This window comes from Mobula birostris, chromosome 30 (genome assembly GCF_030028105.1).
Source record: "Mobula birostris isolate sMobBir1 chromosome 30, sMobBir1.hap1, whole genome shotgun sequence".
In the NCBI taxonomy this organism is placed as follows: Eukaryota; Metazoa; Chordata; class Chondrichthyes; order Myliobatiformes; family Myliobatidae; genus Mobula; species Mobula birostris.
The window spans coordinates 15,847,698-15,865,459 of record NC_092399.1 but is presented as its reverse complement, the minus strand read 5'-3'; the positions used below and the strand labels follow the sequence as shown (position 1 = coordinate 15,865,459).

Genomic DNA, 17,762 nt, shown 5'->3' with positions numbered 1-17,762 from the left:
TAGATGGGAATCCTGGTTGGCATGGACCAGTTGGGCTGTTTTCGAGATGTTTCATTATGGCCACCATTGAGTTTACCTCAGTTTCCCATGATCCAAAATTGGCTGCATCATGTCTGAATAATACAAAATATCTTAACTACATACAGAATGAAAATGCATTTTAATCATTGTAATAGAGGTACATGGCTACAATGTAGCTAATCTTCTAAGCACTAGGTCACATTTATTTTGGTTATTTAGATTATGGAAACAATTAAAGATGTCCACGTTGCACAAAAGATACCAGTTTTTTTTCCAGCTGACATTTGAAATAGTCAACAGAAATTTAAATTTAGAAAAAGTTAGAAACTGCCATATTGTTGAATGATCGTAAAATACTTGAATTTACAATTCCATTGCACCTACTGGCACATTGACGCCAACAATGTCCACATGGTCACAATCTATGAAATTCAGCACCGAAGCACCAAAAACAGATGGTTCATTAAGATGTGAAGGGTGGAAAAAGATCTCTTCTTTAAGGAAATAGGATAACACATTCAAAAACAGGTTCACATAAAAAAAAGTCGCCATCAAGTCACATTATTATCCTATACATTGCAGAGTTGCCACCAGGATCAGTCTTTTTCTCCTTAAGAGTCATGTGCAGTTGAAAGCAGATAGAAACTCCAAACTTAAGATGTACAACGTGGAATTACTGTTTGTGTAGGCAAGATTGCAGTGGGCATCAAATTTTCTAAATCAGTGTGGAGTTAAAAATGTAATCCCATTTAAATGCACTTTTCCTTTCAGGGGAAAAGTCTTGACCAGAGAAGTGACACAGGATTTTGGGTGGAACAGTTTTGCAAAAGAGAACAGAGGGATAGGGAGTTACTGAACTGTTGGGGGAAGAGATAAAGTATAAAAAAGAATGGGCATTTCAAGTTGTGCATGCAAATATCTTAGTGGCTACAATAGAACAGCAACTATAGAGAGAAGCTGGGAAGTTGCCTAATGAATATTCTAGTCAAACAATATGAAATATTGAAGTAAGTAATCCTAAGGTGGGGAAAAAAGGGTTCAAAAGTGGCCAATAATTGAACCAAAAGTAGAATCCTTTCAGACAAACATCAGTTACCAAGTTTCCGAATCTCATGTGTAGGAGCTAACAGTTTTCAGAATGACTGTAATCAGAGGCATAAATTCTTTTCCTTCTCCAGAAGACTCTAACATGGGAGGTTGAGGAAAACTAATCCATTCTTTCTGTTTTTTAAAAATATTCCTACTTGTTGTCAGTACAAATTTTGCAATTCCAAAAACAATTCTGCTATTACGAAATGTGCCTTTGCATTAATTCTGCACTTGGAGCCCATACAAATTGTACAAGGTCTTTTGATCATTTTTTAAAGACAGCGCCCTCTTTTGCGAGGAGGTTAAAGTACACCTTAAAATTCAAAGAGCATTCAAAAAGGATATTAATCTCTAAATTTTATGACGTTATCCAATGAGATTGAGAGTACTTGAATTGTGGAGTGGGGCTGTGTTCTTTTATTGTACTATTCATAGCAACTGAAACATTAAGATCAAATACAATTTGTAGTTATATTACCTTTAACATAGCAAAATACTCAAAGGTAAAATTTGACACCAAGCCGCAAAAGGAGATACCAGTGTTTGAGTAAAAGTTTAATTGAAAACATAAGTTTTAAGGAATAAAGAAAATCTGGATGATTTAGAGTTGGAATTCAAGTAATTAGAACTTTGGCAGCATTGTTGGTGAGACAGCCATTAATGTTTTGATATTTCAATTTGAGGATCAAAAAGTCAAAAGTGGAGGTACAAAGATTTCTCAGTGGTTGTAGAGCTGAAGAGGTTTATAAGAATTAGAGACAAGGTCATACACTGTAAAGATTTGAAAACACAAGATTTTTTTTAAAATTAAGGCATTGCTTAACAGGGAGCCAATGTTACTCAATAACCACAGATCGATGGGCGAGAATACCCATCTTTACAGTATACTGCTCCTCAGGTCATATGTTTATGCATAACACAACAATCATTATTGACTTTTATGGATTTCACTGCAAGGAATTTTATTCATAAACAAGTATTTTTATGCTATGGCATATTTCCTCTTATTAGGAGAGACTGGATTAAGATTACAATCAGGTTAGTAATAATCTTATTAAAGATGGCAGCCCATCCTCCCCACTCATCCTTTATTCCTTACAGTTGACCACAGGAAGAATTATCCATTTGTTATGGACACGTCAACAGCACTATGCTGTTGGAGTTGTTCCTTTTCACGCCTTGTGGCGCATCAGGCGGCATTTCTTGCCATTGCCTTATGGGGTTTTTTTACGAGGCAGAGTTGCTAGGAGCCGGCCGGATTCAAACTCGGGATCATTTGCCTCAAAGTCCAGTGCTGATGTCACTACAGCACCGGCCTGCTTAACAGCACCATTACTGAACGGTATCATGCATCAATTTGTACTTGAAACTGAAGACATAGTAGAAAATTGTACAGGAAATCGAAATTTGTTATAAAGAACAATTCTAGAATGATTAAGCTTAATTAATAAAAATTCTTCAGAAAGCTTTGAAATTGTATTGATTCGAAGTGCAAATGGAATTTCTTGGATACACCATGTCAAACATGGAACAACATACGGGTTCATTACCAGTAAAGATCCATTAACTCTGCACCAGCACAAGGGAAATTTCTCTCCAGATCTGGAGTCTTACATTTTGAACTGATTGCTAGTAGCTAATCTAATATGCACCTATTTGCTCCCCTGATAACATCATTATAACAAATATAGGTGTAGATTAAAAATTTGTTTTCATCCACATACTTAAGTTTCCACTTGACTCTGCCAGCAGAGTGGGCAATTTCATTGGTTGCATATGTTGGTGGTGTGATTCTAAACTTGATTAGATCACCTATTCAATAGCACAACTTCCCTCACATCATCTGTACCCATATAAAACTGCACAAATGACCCATAATTTATTGGCCATACAGTCACATTTACTATCAATGGAAACAGTTAGGTGAGAGATAAATTCCATTTCTCTCGGCTGGATTTAATATCCAGGTGTCAGAATTAAAAGATTACCAACTTACTTGATCTATTTTCCTCTCAATGCAAAACAGGCCAAAAAAAGGCCAGTTAAACTAAATGAATCTATTATTATAATCACTGGAGTCCATCCAGACCATTCAAGCTTCTAGCAAGCTACACTATCAGCCCTCCCCCACACCCCTTGAAGTGGCCTGCAGATTAAATACTAAAATCAGTCCACAAATGTGGATTATGTCTTCAGTTCTGGGATCCTACCCTCAAACCTCTCCATTCTTCTGTTTCTTTCCTTCTCAAACAAGGAAAAAGTATCAAGCAAGTTTTCATTTTCCTCACCTAATATCTCATTATGTAGTCTGGTGTCAAATTTTGTTCATTAACATTACTATGAAGCTTGCTGAGATCCTTTGGTACGTCAAAAGCCTTATTAATAACAATTTTGTGTTGCAAATAAATTTGTGTCCATAAATAACAAGTAAAAATTTACAAAACAGGTTTTTGCACATGTACTATGGGGTGAGAATATATTTGAACCCATAGCATTGGGGTTGGGGGGACAAAGGAACATACTATCATTCTTTTTCTTCATATTCCAAGATTAGTGCAGCATGATTAAAAGATTCTCTGTACCTAATCAAAGAACATTAGACTCATTACAGTTGAGAACAAACTTTATAACATGCACACATACATTAAAATCACATCCAATCAGTTATTAAAAAGATGAGCTTAAAAACAGCAAACATCTTTGACACCAAAGGAATGATGGATCAATCACAGGGTCTTTGCTTCCACCCTGTTATTATGTGGACCACACAAACATTGACAATTTATTGATGTAGGGCTATCAAATAGCAATATAATCTGTCAGAGAGACAATGGTGAGGAGACCTTTCAGGTAAGCATTTTAGTCTTCTACTTGTTCCCTTTGAGAGGTCAAATGTGAATTAAAAATTATTGCAGTTTAAAGCAGTTCTGATACATCAAAACAGTGTTTTATATTGGACAAGGTTCAGCTTCTTTTCCAAGTTGCGTTTAAATACTATTTTCTAGCCCTTGAATTTTATTTTCTAATGTGAAGAATAGGGTTCATCGAGCTCTCGGCATTACAGCAGTTCATTACTGTTTAACTGAACCTGTGGGCTTCCAGGATTGGGGACATATTCCCCCCCCCCCACCCCTTACAATAAAAAAACATAAACAGAAAAAGACGATAATGAGAATGGTTACAATTATCATAAATATATCAAGTGCTGGAGAAATTTCTTCAGTTGTCTGAAGTCCAACTTGCCTGCCTTCATTTGTGGCATATAGTGATTAAAGAATGTTCAGTATCGCAGCCAGGACTGGGCTATCCAGTTGGTCTGGCTATTGGCCCCGAAATAAAAGTCTTGGAGAACTGACTTTTTACTCAACCGAAGGAACATCAACACAATGTTCACCAAGTACAAGTTAGAAAACATCCACATAAAATTCAAAGGTGAAGATCTGAATGCACTAACACCACCACTTTAGTGCTTTTTAAAATAAAACGTTTATCCACAGATCTATTCAATGCAGAATATTACAAGTTGTTTGATCTTGAACTAAATGATTAGCCAATGGCATAGTCAACCAAAATGTATTTGCTTTGAACAAGTCACTTAAAGTAGAATTAGCACAGTCCCATTGTATTTGCGGAGTTTCTTTTGGGAAAAATATTCTCAAGCAGTAATAATCAGCAAATGCTGAAAGGGAATTGGCTCTGGATTTTACTTTGGTTGTACCAGCAGATATTTGGCTCTTTCTATTTAAGGAATTGTCACAGAAAGAGGCTTCCCAGCTTCCTCCATTCAGGTTGGCAACCATTCTGTATTACTCTTCTGTCCAGTTTACCAACTTCTAATTGGATTCCTTGGGCAGAGGTCCATTCCAACTGTTGATACCCCATTTGAAAATTAATAAGGGATCTATATTGGCTGGAGTTTCTTTGGCCTTGAAGGTTCCAACACTATAATGGTACATTACTGCACTTGCTTATCATGATGCTTAGGGAAGAACATTTGCAACCCATCTGGAGTGGAGGGAATAAACTGTGTCACTAAATAAATCCTTCACTATCTGTCAAACTTCTCTGAATCTGTTGCTTGTCATCCACATTGTCTCCAGCAGACTCATTTTCTTCACTTGATTCTATGTACACAGGCCAGTTAGCATCTTTGTCCTCCTTCTCCTGGGTTTCCAAACCCTGTTCAGTCTGGCTTAGATTGACCGGAGATGCTTCCTCATTCGTTGTCATCACACACGTGCAGCTATCGCAGAGGCCAAGCCGCCTTGCTCCATGCTGCAAGTTGCTGGTAAAGGTTCTCCTGCATCCTTTGCAGACAATTGGTCTGTTAGAACGGTGCACCTGAGGGAAGTGAAGTCAACATGCATACTTCATTCTTTGATCAAACATAGATGCTCAGATTGAATATTATATTTTAGCATTTTAAAAAGTTAAAATAAGTCATCTCCCACTATGGTCCTTTAATATTTTTTTCATACTTTACAAACTACTTCTATCTTTGTGTCATCTGTAAATATGGGTATCTGACTTTCCATTTCATCATTTTAAAACTTCAAAGTATTTTAAACTTGTCATTCGCCACTAATTTTACAGTGAATTTTTCCAACCAGCTGAAAATATTTTTTCCCATGCCATGTTACTTACACGTGCATGACCTGGCAGGCAAATAATAAAAATATTACATCCTGCTAGAAACAGACACTGCCTTTAGATTGGAAAACTCACAGCCTTTTGTTTTCCCATTTATTGTGATTCTCAGAAATCAGAACTTAAACTGGAGGGTATTCTCTTAAATTTTGTTATTCTTGCTATTCGATAGCCTTTAGATTGTATCACAATGGTGAAATGAAAAAATGCTGGATTGCTACAATGTATCTGGAACAATCACTGACTGGAACCTAAACTGCAATCAATAAACAGTGTACAAGTACATCTAATTAATAAATATCAAAGATCTCTGCTGCATCAAATAAAGTCTAGCACAAGTAATTATTGACCAAACTTGCAGCGTTGTTTGAGAAAGCACAGAACGTCTGAATGTCACAGATGGTAAAGATACTGATCCATAATAAAACAGACACAATAAACTAGATTTGGATACATCAAATTGGTTTATCTTAGCTGGACTGGCAGAAAAGTTGTTCCAGATTTTAGATATTCTTTTGTGTACAAATTACAATAGTCACTTTAATGGTGGTCGAGATATGTTAAATTCAGCTGTACATCCAAATAGCCCAATATATAACTTTACAATTGCATTATACATTGATACAGCAACAGGAACTATCTGCATCTGAGGAGAGAGTATTGTGTCTTTCACATGGACTAGTTTATTCAAAGGAAGGCAAGGGAAGCATTTCAGCAAAATGATACCAAATAACTGTCTTTGATTTACAGACAGTAAAGAGCAGTGCTGGCCATGGATCAGTTGATAACAGCTTTGCCTCAAGAAATCAAAAAATAGATTATCAAAATTCAGAGAGACTGCAAATGAGAGAAGTTCACAGCGATCCACAGCAAAATAAAATCACTGGAGGAACTTGACAAGATCAAGGTTTTCTGCTGCACGAGTTACAAAAAGTTCGTAAGTTCAAAAAGTATTAAAGGCGACAAGCGGCATTTCGGACTAAAATAGCAAAGAGGGTAAAATTTAATAAGAAGGAAGTCATGTTAGTACAGGGTGCTCATGAGGTCACCTGGGAATATTGTGCGGTTTTGGTCCGATTACCTAAAAAGAATATAGTACATTTGCTGGTAGTCTGAAAAAAGATACACCAGGAAAGAACAAGAGGGTTGTCCTATCAAGAGGCTACATTAGGTGTTCACAAACCAGGGACCGCAGACCCCTCAGTTAATGGTAAGGGTTCATGGCATAAAAAAGGTCAGAAACCCCCAGGCTAGATGATTAGAGTTTGTATCCCCTGGAGTGATCTCACTCAAACACAGAAGTAGGGCTTGTTGACGAGGTAGATTTCTCACTAGTAGGAGAGTCACAATCAAGGGGCCAGTTAAAACTAAGGTGGATAGAAATTTCTTCACTCAGTGGTAATGAATCTCTGTATACCTTTGCCGGCTCCCCCAGCCCTGGACAAGTGGTAGAAGCAGTTTAAGATGGAGATATATGGACTTAAAAGATCAATTTCCAGCATCTATGCATAATCTGTTCTTTATTGATGTGACTGATTGTTTAACAGCTAATCACTGATCCCCCAATCCTTGGACCTTCAGCGCCACTGAAACCTACTGCAGGGCCAGAAATGATTCTCGGTGTACCAGTCAATGACCACATAGCATTTTATAAAAATGGTGTGTTCAAACAGAATTGATAACAAGAAACCATTACTGACAGTACAGCAAAAATTGCTAAGCAATCAGTATAAATTGATGGCAATATAGAGTCATGGAACATCTTTGGCCCATACTGAACTATTATTCTGCCTAGTCCCATAGACTTGCACCTGGACCATAGCCCTTTATATCCAAATTTCTCTTTAGTGTTGAAATCAATCCTGCGTCCAGCACTTCCACTGGCAGTTCATTCCACACTCTCACCACCCTCCCCTCACGTAAAGTTTCCCCTCACGTTCCCCTTAGTTATTTCACCTTTCACCCTTAACCTCGTTCTAGTCTCACCCAACCTCAGTGAAAAAAGCCAGCTTGCGTTTACACTGTTGATACCTCTGCATCTGTAGACAAACCTAACAGTTTGCTCAAAGTTAATACTATCGAGTTAATCTTTCTCAAAAGTAGATAGAATTTTTTAAAGTTTGTGGTAAAAACAGATGCTTTTTGTTTAATAGTGCGCCTAGGATAGTTTCCTTTGTCAATAAATTGCTACTGAAGAGGCATGCAGGATCAGACTTGGTTATAGTATAAACTATGGCCACATTATAACGAGGTTCAGTGTTGACCGGAAAGAAGCAAGCTACAACTGGATGAGACTATTAGCCAAAATTGAACAGAACTGTAAAACATTAATAGGAAATATTTTCACATGTAAATGTAGAGCTTAGAAAAGCAGCAGTGTGAAGAAACTCCAAGATTCATGAGTAGATCAGGAGGAACTCAAACCTTAAACTATAGATCACTAAAGGACAGCTTACATTTCAAACAGCTTTTTGGAATTTTTTGAAATTGTAACAGAATAGTGAAGAAAATTCACAGAATGTGTTTTAAAATTACCTTTAGAAAATCAATTCAACAAAATAAAAGGACGTTAGCATGGAATTTGATGATAGATTCCAGTAACTTTCAGGCAAAGTAAATGATAGGTCTTCAGTTGTATTTTTTCCCCCTTCCTGCCCCTTCTTAAAAAAAAAGTCATTTCTGTACTTTCCCAATTTAGCACAATTCCTAATGGACAGCAATTTGGGAAATAACGACCAACTGTTTTTCCTTTAATGCATAGGAACACAAAGAACAGAAATCTATTTCCCACCCTCACCCCCCCCCCCCACTGTCCCCAAGAAATGAATTCTGTTTTTACAGGAATCCATAAGTTGAAACAAAGCAAAGCATTGGTCCAATTCTCCTTTATTGTGGTGTAATTTTCTATGGTTCAAAGATTGCTTGGAAGTAGTGGAAGTTAGCCAGCACCACTGGAATCCTGTCACGACCTCAGGTCACTTATTCTGAGGGCTCTGAGTTTTTTGCTGTTGTGTTTTTTTTGGTATTCTCTTCATTTTATTAATTATAACTATCTGTATTATTGCATTTTGTGATTTTTTTAATGTATTATTGTTAGGTCTTCTCTAGTTTACATTTAAGTTGCAATTGTCCTTGACTTCTCCCAGTTAATTCTGAGACTTTGCAGGTGTCCAGTTAAGTATCTTTGAACTTTTACCTCTTACTAGAATAGTTACTTATTAGAATAGTTACTTGTTAGCTTGTAATTAGTCTGGGGTTTTATCAGCTGCTCACAGATTCTTTCATGCTCTGGAGTGTATTTATAGGGTCAGTGCTAGTTCCTTGTTGGTTTAGCTGTCCTGATCCTTGTCTAGTGAAGTTATGGCCAAGTAATTCTGTGTTATCCAAGACCTTGTAAGTTTTACTTTGTCCCTTTTGTTAGTAAAATTCCTAGTTTTGTTTAACCTTCTAAGTCTCTGTGTGATTTGGCATGTGGGTCTGAAGATGCAGCATGACAGTATGACTAAACAACCCCTGAATCTAGCAAGATTTGAATTTTGGTTAGCCCTGGCACTGCAAGATATGGTAGTTGGCTGGCACAAAGAGATGCTGCAAGAGTTGGTGGTAGCCATCAAGACCTTCTCAGTGATCCATGGAGCCAATCTGTCAGGAACATCCCTGACCGAGCCAGATGGTGTTGAAAGGTTGCCCAATATCAAGTGCTTTGATAAGAATCCCTGAGTCTGGTAAGATAGTTAAGAGTTTGGACATGGTGGCTTCTCAGGGTCCAACCACAGGAGCTTTTTTTCCTTTGCTAAATGTGTTTTTTAAGATTGCAAGACTAAACTAGACTCCAAGAACATGGGGTAAGCAGCTCCACCACATCAGTGAGTTGATTGGAGGAGCCGGCAGCATGTCTCAGTAGAGGGGTGGGCCTGAGTGCAGACCACCATGCTGGCTGCTACTCAAAGGCATTGGAGTTGGTGCATGAAGACTGTGCTGTGTAACTGGATGATTATTTTTGATTTTTTTTTTTTGCTATCTCAATTTCCTGTTGGACACTGATAATGTAAGATGCTACAGGCCTGTGTCCCTAGTTCAGTGGTGAGACAGGCAGTGAGTAGGGTTGCCAACTTTCTCACTCCCAAATAAGGGAGAAAAGTAGCAATCAAATACGGGACCCTTGTGTTTACCCTGAGAAAGACTACCATGATCATGAAGCCTTGTGCGGGCACCTGCGTGATGTGTGCCAATTTTTTTTTTCTACAGCTCGGTTTGGGCGATTCTGTTCATTGAAACTACACTGTACATACATTATTTCTACGTTATATAGGCTGTGTATTTATCATATCATTCCTGCTTTTACTATATGTTAGTGTTATTTTAAGTTTTGTGTTATTTGGTAGGTTATTTTTTGGGTCTGGGAACACTCAAAAATTTTTCCCATATAAATTAATGGTAATTGCTTCTTTGCTTTATGCCATTTCGGCACGAAAGGTTTCATAGGAACGCTCTACCTTAGCAGGGGAAATACAGGACAAGGGCAGTCCCATATGGAACAAACCAATTTAGCCTAATATACAGGATATCCCAGCTAATACAAGACAGTTGGTGATCCTATAGGATACTTACTTGCCGGGTATGAAACCTTTCGACTTCAGAGGACAAGTGGAGATGGGAAGTCACTGATGGCCAATGCTCCACGTAGGAGCCAAGGGCCCAAGTAAGTATCCTATAGCATATATATCACTCCTGTCAGGTAAGGCTCCAGTGTGGGCTACCCACACAGTTCCTTACCCACAACACCTTGGAGTAGCCCTTGTCGCCATGCTCTACAGAGGACTGAATGAAAAGCTCATGGATGAACTGACAGCCTGTGAACTGGTTCAGGACCTCAATGGACTGATTAACTTGGCTATCCAACTCGATGATAGTTGTCTCAGCACCACAGGGAGCATCACGGTGAGTTCCCCGGATCAGGTTCCTCCTTTCCACGTTCTCCACCCACATTTTCTAATCATCCAAGCTCCTCACCGCAAAGATCCCCCACCCACAACCGAGCAGGCGTCGGAGCTGGGCAGAACCCGTCTCACCCCCGCTAAGCGCGACAGGAGATTGAGAGAGGGAGACTGTGCCTGTGTTGGAGAGAAGGCACTTTCAACCTACTAGTGCAGAGGTCAGAAACTCCCAAGGGCCATCCAGTATCTGTGACTATCCCAAAGATACCGACTACATCTGGGGTACATGTGCCCTCTTTATTTGCCGGGGGCAGCAAGGAACTGACCCTTCAAGCATTTAGACTCCAACTCTACCGGTAATTTCTTTTAGATCTGGTTGTGGCCTGACAGACGGGAGTCCCAATCTCAAGGCCTGATCATCCTTTGACAGGCATCGCTCTTGATGGTAGACCACCTGAGCAAGGAAAGGTCTCATGTTTCAGAGCCCCTTTGCTTCAGATTTCACCTGGTCTATTCCCTGGGGTCCCCCTCACCTTAGGGTATCCATGGTTATTGCAGCATGGCCCTGTTATAGACTGGTCTAATGGCAGTATCCTGGGCTGAGCTTCCAGCTATCTTGAGGACTACCTCCTAGAAGCTTCCCGAGTTCCCAAATCTGTCACCTGTGTTTCTGCATCTGCCTCAGATTCCGGCAAGATGGCGGTGTGACTGGTCGCTGCTGCTTTTACGGTGTCAACAAAAGAACAAAGTTCTGCTTGAACTTCGAAAGATTGCAAGATCCTGCTGTACATTAAGAACTTGCAGTGCTGCAGGTCTACACCATCAGTGAGTTGCACGCTGGCGGAGATAATGAAGGAGCTGCCCAACCTGCTGCTGCCCAAGTTGACAGTCGTTTTACTTGCGATCGCAAGACCCCTTTGGACGTTGCTAATCTGGTACGCCACATGTTTGATTAGCTGATTTATTGGATGAGAACAGGTAGATGGCATGGAGGCTCCCTGGCTTCGGTCATGGTGAGTACTAGGCCTGAAGTCACTGTTTCACCTGTTTGCAGCCGCTGGAGTTTTCAGAAAAAGCCGATGCACCTTACCAGAGGTCCAGAATGGAGTTGGCACTGCTCTCCCAGGCTTTTACCTGGCAGAAGACAAGCTCTGTGATTGACTGCAGATTTTGGCAGCACTGGATGGACTTGGGCCTCAAGCTGCAGGGTGCAGGGTCACCTGCTTTTCAGTCGCTGGAGGAGAGGCATTTGAGCCGTCGTGCTTTACCGGGGTAGCAGAGCGCAGTTGTGGTCGACTGAGGGGTCTGGTTGTGTTTTTTACTGATATTCTTTCTGCCTGTATATGCAAGGACTGGGCTTCTAAGCCATGGTATTGCCTAGCAGGTGACTGGGCTAGTTGAGACTGGGAGGTCTGGACTATATTCATGCATATTCTGCACTGTTATATTTTACTGATATTCTACATGGGTTTGTTGGAGGAAAGATAAAGCCACACTCAGGTTGGAGGAACAACACCTTATGTTCCGTCTGGGTAGCCTCCAACCTGATGGCATGAACATTGACTTCTCAAACTTCCGCTAATGCCCCACCTCCCCCTCATACCCCATTCGTTTATTTATATACACACATTCTTTCTCTCTCTCTTTTTTTCTCCCTCTGTCCCTCTCATTATACCCCCTGCCCATCCTCTGGGTTTTTCCCCCCTCCCCCTTTTCCTTCTCCCCGGGCCTCCTGCCCCATGATCCTCTCATATCCCTTTTGCCAATCAACTGTCCAGCTCTTGGCTCCATCCCTCCCCCTCCTGTCTTCTCCTATCATTTTGATCTCCCCCTCCTCCTCTCAAATCTTTTACTAGCTCTTTCAGTTAGTCCTGACAAAGGGTCTCGGCCTGAAACGTCGACTGTACCTCTTCCTAGAGATGCTGCCTGGCCTGCTGCGTTCACCAGCAACTTTGATGTGTGTTGCCCCTAATTAACAGTTTGAACTGTCACAAGGGGGCAAATGTTTCACAAAACTGGACTAGAGGAACACTTACAATTTAATTTGCATTCATGAAGGGACGACTGAAAGATGGTCTTGTATACCCTGACAAGTCATTATGAATACTTGGTGATGCCCTTTGGTCTGGTCAGTGCTCCAGGTGGCTTCGACATTTATTAATGAGATTCTGAGGGAAATGCTTAACAATTTCATGTTTGTGCTCCTGGATGACATTTTGATTTTTTTTCTAACTCCTGAGCATGTAACACATACACAGGGCAGGTTCTTCAGTGCCTGTAAAAGAATTGCCTGTTTGTGAAATTGGGAAAGTGAGGTCCACATCCCGAAAATCTTTCCTGGGATTTGACATCCTTCCAGGAAATCTACTTATAGGCCCTCAAAAAAAAAGAACAAACCCATGCAGTGCAAGATTGACCTCCACCTACTACTGTTAAACAAGTTGAATGGTTTTTAGAAATTTTTACAGGAGGTTTATTTGAAATTTTAGCTCAATAGCTAATCTTTTAAAATCTTTTTATTAAATTAGTACACAAAAGGTAAACCATGTAGACACTAATACACTGTTGCAATATAAATTTGCAAGAGATATTAATACAGAAAAAAAAGTTAGTACAAACAGTGCAGTTTAGATATAAAACAACAAGGTAATATAATAGTTTACTAATTTTCCATACATATCAATAAAGAGAAGAAAAAACCCCAGAAAAAACCCCCCAAAAAATACCCACCGTGCAACTAATCTAAAAAGCAAAGCAAAGCAATGGGCTAACTAGGTATCAAGTAGACTTAAACAACTTAAAACAATCACGTCCTCAAACCCGACCTCCATTAAAAACAGTTAAAAAAGCAAGAAGGGAAGCTCAATAGCTAATCTGACCAAAATGACATTGGGTTTTCCATTGGTCCCCAGAAGCTAAGACATCTTTTAATGAGCTCGAGCCATGTTATTACTGCCCCAGTTCTGCATCCATCTGATCCTGAGTGACCCTTCATTGTTGGGGTAGATAACTCTAATGGAATGGGTGCCATTTCATCTCAGATCCACTGCTGGCCAGAAGTTGCATCCCTGTGCCCTTTTTTTTTCCCCAAGATGTCTGTCACCTGCTGAGGTGAACCACAACATCAGGAATAGAGAATTCTTGGCAGTGAAGTTGGCACTAGAGGTGTGGTGGCATTCGCTTGAGGGGGCCAGGCACCCATTCATCGTCTGATCACACAATAAGGACTTGGCTTGTATTCAGGATGTGAAAAGACTGAATGCCTGGCAAGCCTGCTGGTCATTGTTTTTTTTTTTTTTTTTTTATAAATTGTATTATAACGTATCGTCCCTGGTTTAAAAATCAGAAATCCGATGTATTATCAAAACAATTCAAGCCCCCAGCTAAGGTGGAGAGGTTGGAACCCATTATACCAGTGAAAGATTAGTTCCCCTGTCTCATGAGATGTAGACACACAAGCCGGGCAAGCCCTAGAAGGGAATAACCAGGTTCCAGAAGGTGCGTCCCCCAGTGAATTATTTGTCCTACCTGAGTTGCAATCTGAGGTTCTTAAACAGTGTCACACTTCTAAGGTGTCACCCCAGTACCTTGCAGACTCTACAGTTCTTTAAAAGATATTGGTGGCCCAGTACATAAGGACATTAAGCCACTTGGGCAGGCTTGACAGCTGTGCCATTACTAACATCCTAATTCCCCTCCAAGGCCTTGTAAAACCTCTACCCGTTCCTTCATTCCCCTGGTCTCAGCTTTCTCTAGATTTTATTACCAGTCACATTCCTTTACCACCATCTTAGTTGTAGTCAATAGGTTTTCCAAGGCTTGCTGACTCATTCCTCTAACAAGCTAGCATCAGCCCGAGACTCATGCATCTGGTTTTCCCTATACATGGTTTTCCTACTGATTGTTTTGGACAAGGGTCTCCAATTCAGCTCCAAGTTCAAGCAACATTTTGCAAGCTGATTGGAGCCAACTCTAGTCTTCCTCAGGGGTTCTATCCTCTGACTAATGGACAGACAGAGGACAAAACAGGAACTGGAGCGCACCCTTTGCCTAGTGTCTGTTAATCCATCCTATTGGACTGACCAACTAATCTAGGCAGAGTTCATCCACAATACCCTTAAGCATTCATCATTTGGTAGGATCCCTTTCAAATGTTAATTCTGGTTTCGGCCTCCTCTCAGGAGGCAGAAGTTGGTGACCCCTCAGCTGAACAACTTGCTGAGAGGTGCAAACAAAGGTGGCTCAAGGTGAAATAGACTCTGGAAGACACGTCAGCCAAGTGACAGGCCAAAGCCAGCAGAAACAGGCAGCTGGTCTCCCCTTCTATACTAGTCAGTGGGTCTGGCTTTCAACTGAGGATCTTCCACTCTAACTAGAATCATGGAAACTAGCCCCTCACTTTATCAATCCCTTTAAAGTCAAGAGGAAAATTAACCCAGTAACGTGTTACAACTTCTACGTTCTGAAAATTCATCCCACCTTTCATGTATCTAAATTGAAATCTTTACTTTGTAGCCGCTTGGTCTGTCTACAAAGTCCAAAAACTGCTCAATTTAAGGAAATTAAGGGGACAACCACAATACTTGGTATATTGGGAGGAATATGGTCCAGAAGAACTGTGGGTTCCTTCCAGAGATTTTGGCTCCTGACCTTATTTCAGAATTCCACTTTATATCCAGATAGTCCTGGGCCGTCATGTGCTGGCCATGGGGTGAGTAGTTCTGTCACAACCTTGGGTCATTGGTAGGGTATTCTGAGGGTTCTAAGTTTTTTGCTGTTGGTTTTTTTGTATTGTTTCATTATATTTAACTGTTGTTGCACTTCGAGTTTTTGGATTATTGGTAGGTTTTCTCCAGTCCACATTTAAGTTGCAATTGTCCTTGATTACTTCCAATTAATTCTCAGATTTTTCAGGTGTCCAATTAAGTTCCCTTGGACTTTTGTTTCTTAATAGAATAGTTAATTGTTAGCTTGTAATTAGTCTGGGGTTTTATCAAGTGGATCACAACCTTGTCAGGGTTTGGAGGCTTGCGTGCCTCAATGACCCAGTGAGCCATGTTGGCTGGAGTCAAGACTTTGTATTTTGGCTCTTGGTAGGGTCACCCGTGCCAAAGAGGTCAAAGAGTAGAGGACAGACTAAGAGTGGTCTACCAGTCTTCCAAGTTCAGGAATTCAGCTCCGGGATAACAACCCTGACTAGTAAAACAATTATTATGGAAACAGGAATGAAGATTCCTTCTACATCTGAGTGTCTCTAACCAGGACTTGCATGACTGACAGCAGTGAAAATAGTGGAAACTACTGACATGAAGGCACACAGCCAGAGATGGAGGACCTTCACTGTTGCCCTAAATGCCAGTGGCATAATGGACCGTAAGTAATTTTATCAGCTGTGCAGATAGAAAGTGCAGTGCTAACCCCTCATCGGCTTGGTCATCCTGATCCTTGCCTAGTGACGTTCTGGCTGAGTTATCCAATAAATTCAGTTCTACTGTTTTGCTTTGTCTCTTTAGTTAACAAAATTCCAAGTTTCCTTTAACCCTTCTGAGACTCTGATCTTGTTCGTGAATTTGAAGATGCAGCATGACAGGATCCTAATCAAAATTAGTTAATCAAGGAAAGGGAGAACATATTAAAAATGGGATGGCAATGAAGACTGAAAATCTGAATAATTGACAGGTAATCTTGTGAAGATATTTGCTCACATTATTTAAATATATATCACCAGCATTTTGCATACAGACCTCTAACTCAGTGATATTCTATAAGGCATCTTTCAGAACTTTGTGATGTCTCAGAGCTTTCCACACAATTAATAAATGAACAGTCTTGATTACTATATTAGAAAAAACAAGGTAGCCATCTTACATTTAGGAAGATCCAATAAGCAACAGTGCACTAATAACCAGACTGCATTTAAGTATTGCTTCAATCTAAATATTGGCAAGGAAAATTTTCTTACTCTTTATCAAAGTACTGCATGGGATGTTCTTCATCTCCTTGTGAGAGCTAATAAACCTTGGTCTAACTACTTATAAAGTCACCATTTCCAGCAGTTCAGCATTCCCTCACTACAGCGTCCAAATCCATGGACACCAAGTGGCTCTTGTACACTAAGTTATAAATTACATTGTTAGATTTCATCAAGAAACTAACTACAAAAATATGGATGTTTTAAATCATGGGTTCATAACCGCACAATTGTTGGGAAGTGGGAAGAAGTTGGTTCAATCATAAGACCTTTACTCACACTTAAAGCATGACTTCGAAGATGCTCAAGTCTGGTGAATCTCTTTCCACAGGTCTCACAAGGGTATGGGCGCTCTCCTGTGTGGGAACGCATGTGTCGCTTCAGGATCCCTTTCTGCTTTGCTGTGTAGGTGCAAAATGGACACTTGTAGATCTTTTTTGGCACAATTATCCCATTCCCTAGGAATAGAAATAATCAAATATTGTAACAATGGAACAACTCAAAGGAGCTTAGGGTCAGAAATAAAGATAAATACTGTAGTCAAAAGAGATATTGAATATAAAGCACAAGAATAAATCCAACACACTACTTTCCTTGGTTCCACACATCCAATGTATCAGAGACGTGACAAAGACCTGATATCTCACTCTGTTTTGCACTGGCAACCAAGAATAATTTCTATCATATTAACTCCCCTTGAACACAATAGACAAGAATTCAATGCAAGAAACCTGCACAAATTCATTTAAATATCTGCTCTTTAAATACTGGATTGTGACCTCAACCATTTAATCTGGTAAATACTTAATCCAGTAATTCCAAAAATAAAGCCAAAAAGAGGCTTTAGTTTCCATACGACTGTGAAAGATTGATCTATCAAAGGCTTCCAGAACTCAAAGGGAAAACAAGAAATCACTAAATGAATGAGAAAATGCAAAGGGTTTTTTTAGGTAAGTCATCAAATAAGCAGATTAATACTGTTTTGAATTTCAGGTATTCATTGTTTGGATACAGACGCTTCCAAGAGGACCACAAACTTATCATAGGGTTTTGAAGCTTGCATGCCTCAATGACCCGAGGAGCTATGTTGGCTGGAG

The 17,762-nt window shown here is 40.0% G+C and overlaps 1 protein-coding gene across 3 annotated transcripts in view; it reads right to left on the bottom strand.

Moving 5' to 3' along the window:
• Positions 1-8: 8 nt before the first annotated feature.
• zbtb8b (zinc finger and BTB domain containing 8B) overlaps positions 9-17,762 on the bottom strand; it is a 31,347-nt gene continuing 13,593 nt past the window's right edge. For 2 of the 3 annotated variants that reach the window (XM_072246983.1, XM_072246984.1), the window contains exons 3-4: positions 16,945-17,123; positions 164-5,451 (exon numbers count right to left, since the gene is read on the bottom strand). In XM_072246983.1, coding sequence (XP_072103084.1) covers positions 5,143-5,451; positions 16,945-17,123 — 488 coding nt within the window. In that variant the 3' untranslated portion in view covers positions 164-5,142. Of the gene's footprint in view, positions 114-163; positions 5,452-16,944; positions 17,124-17,762 lie in introns of those variants that run through there. The other variant, XR_011883605.1, reaches the window with a different exon arrangement.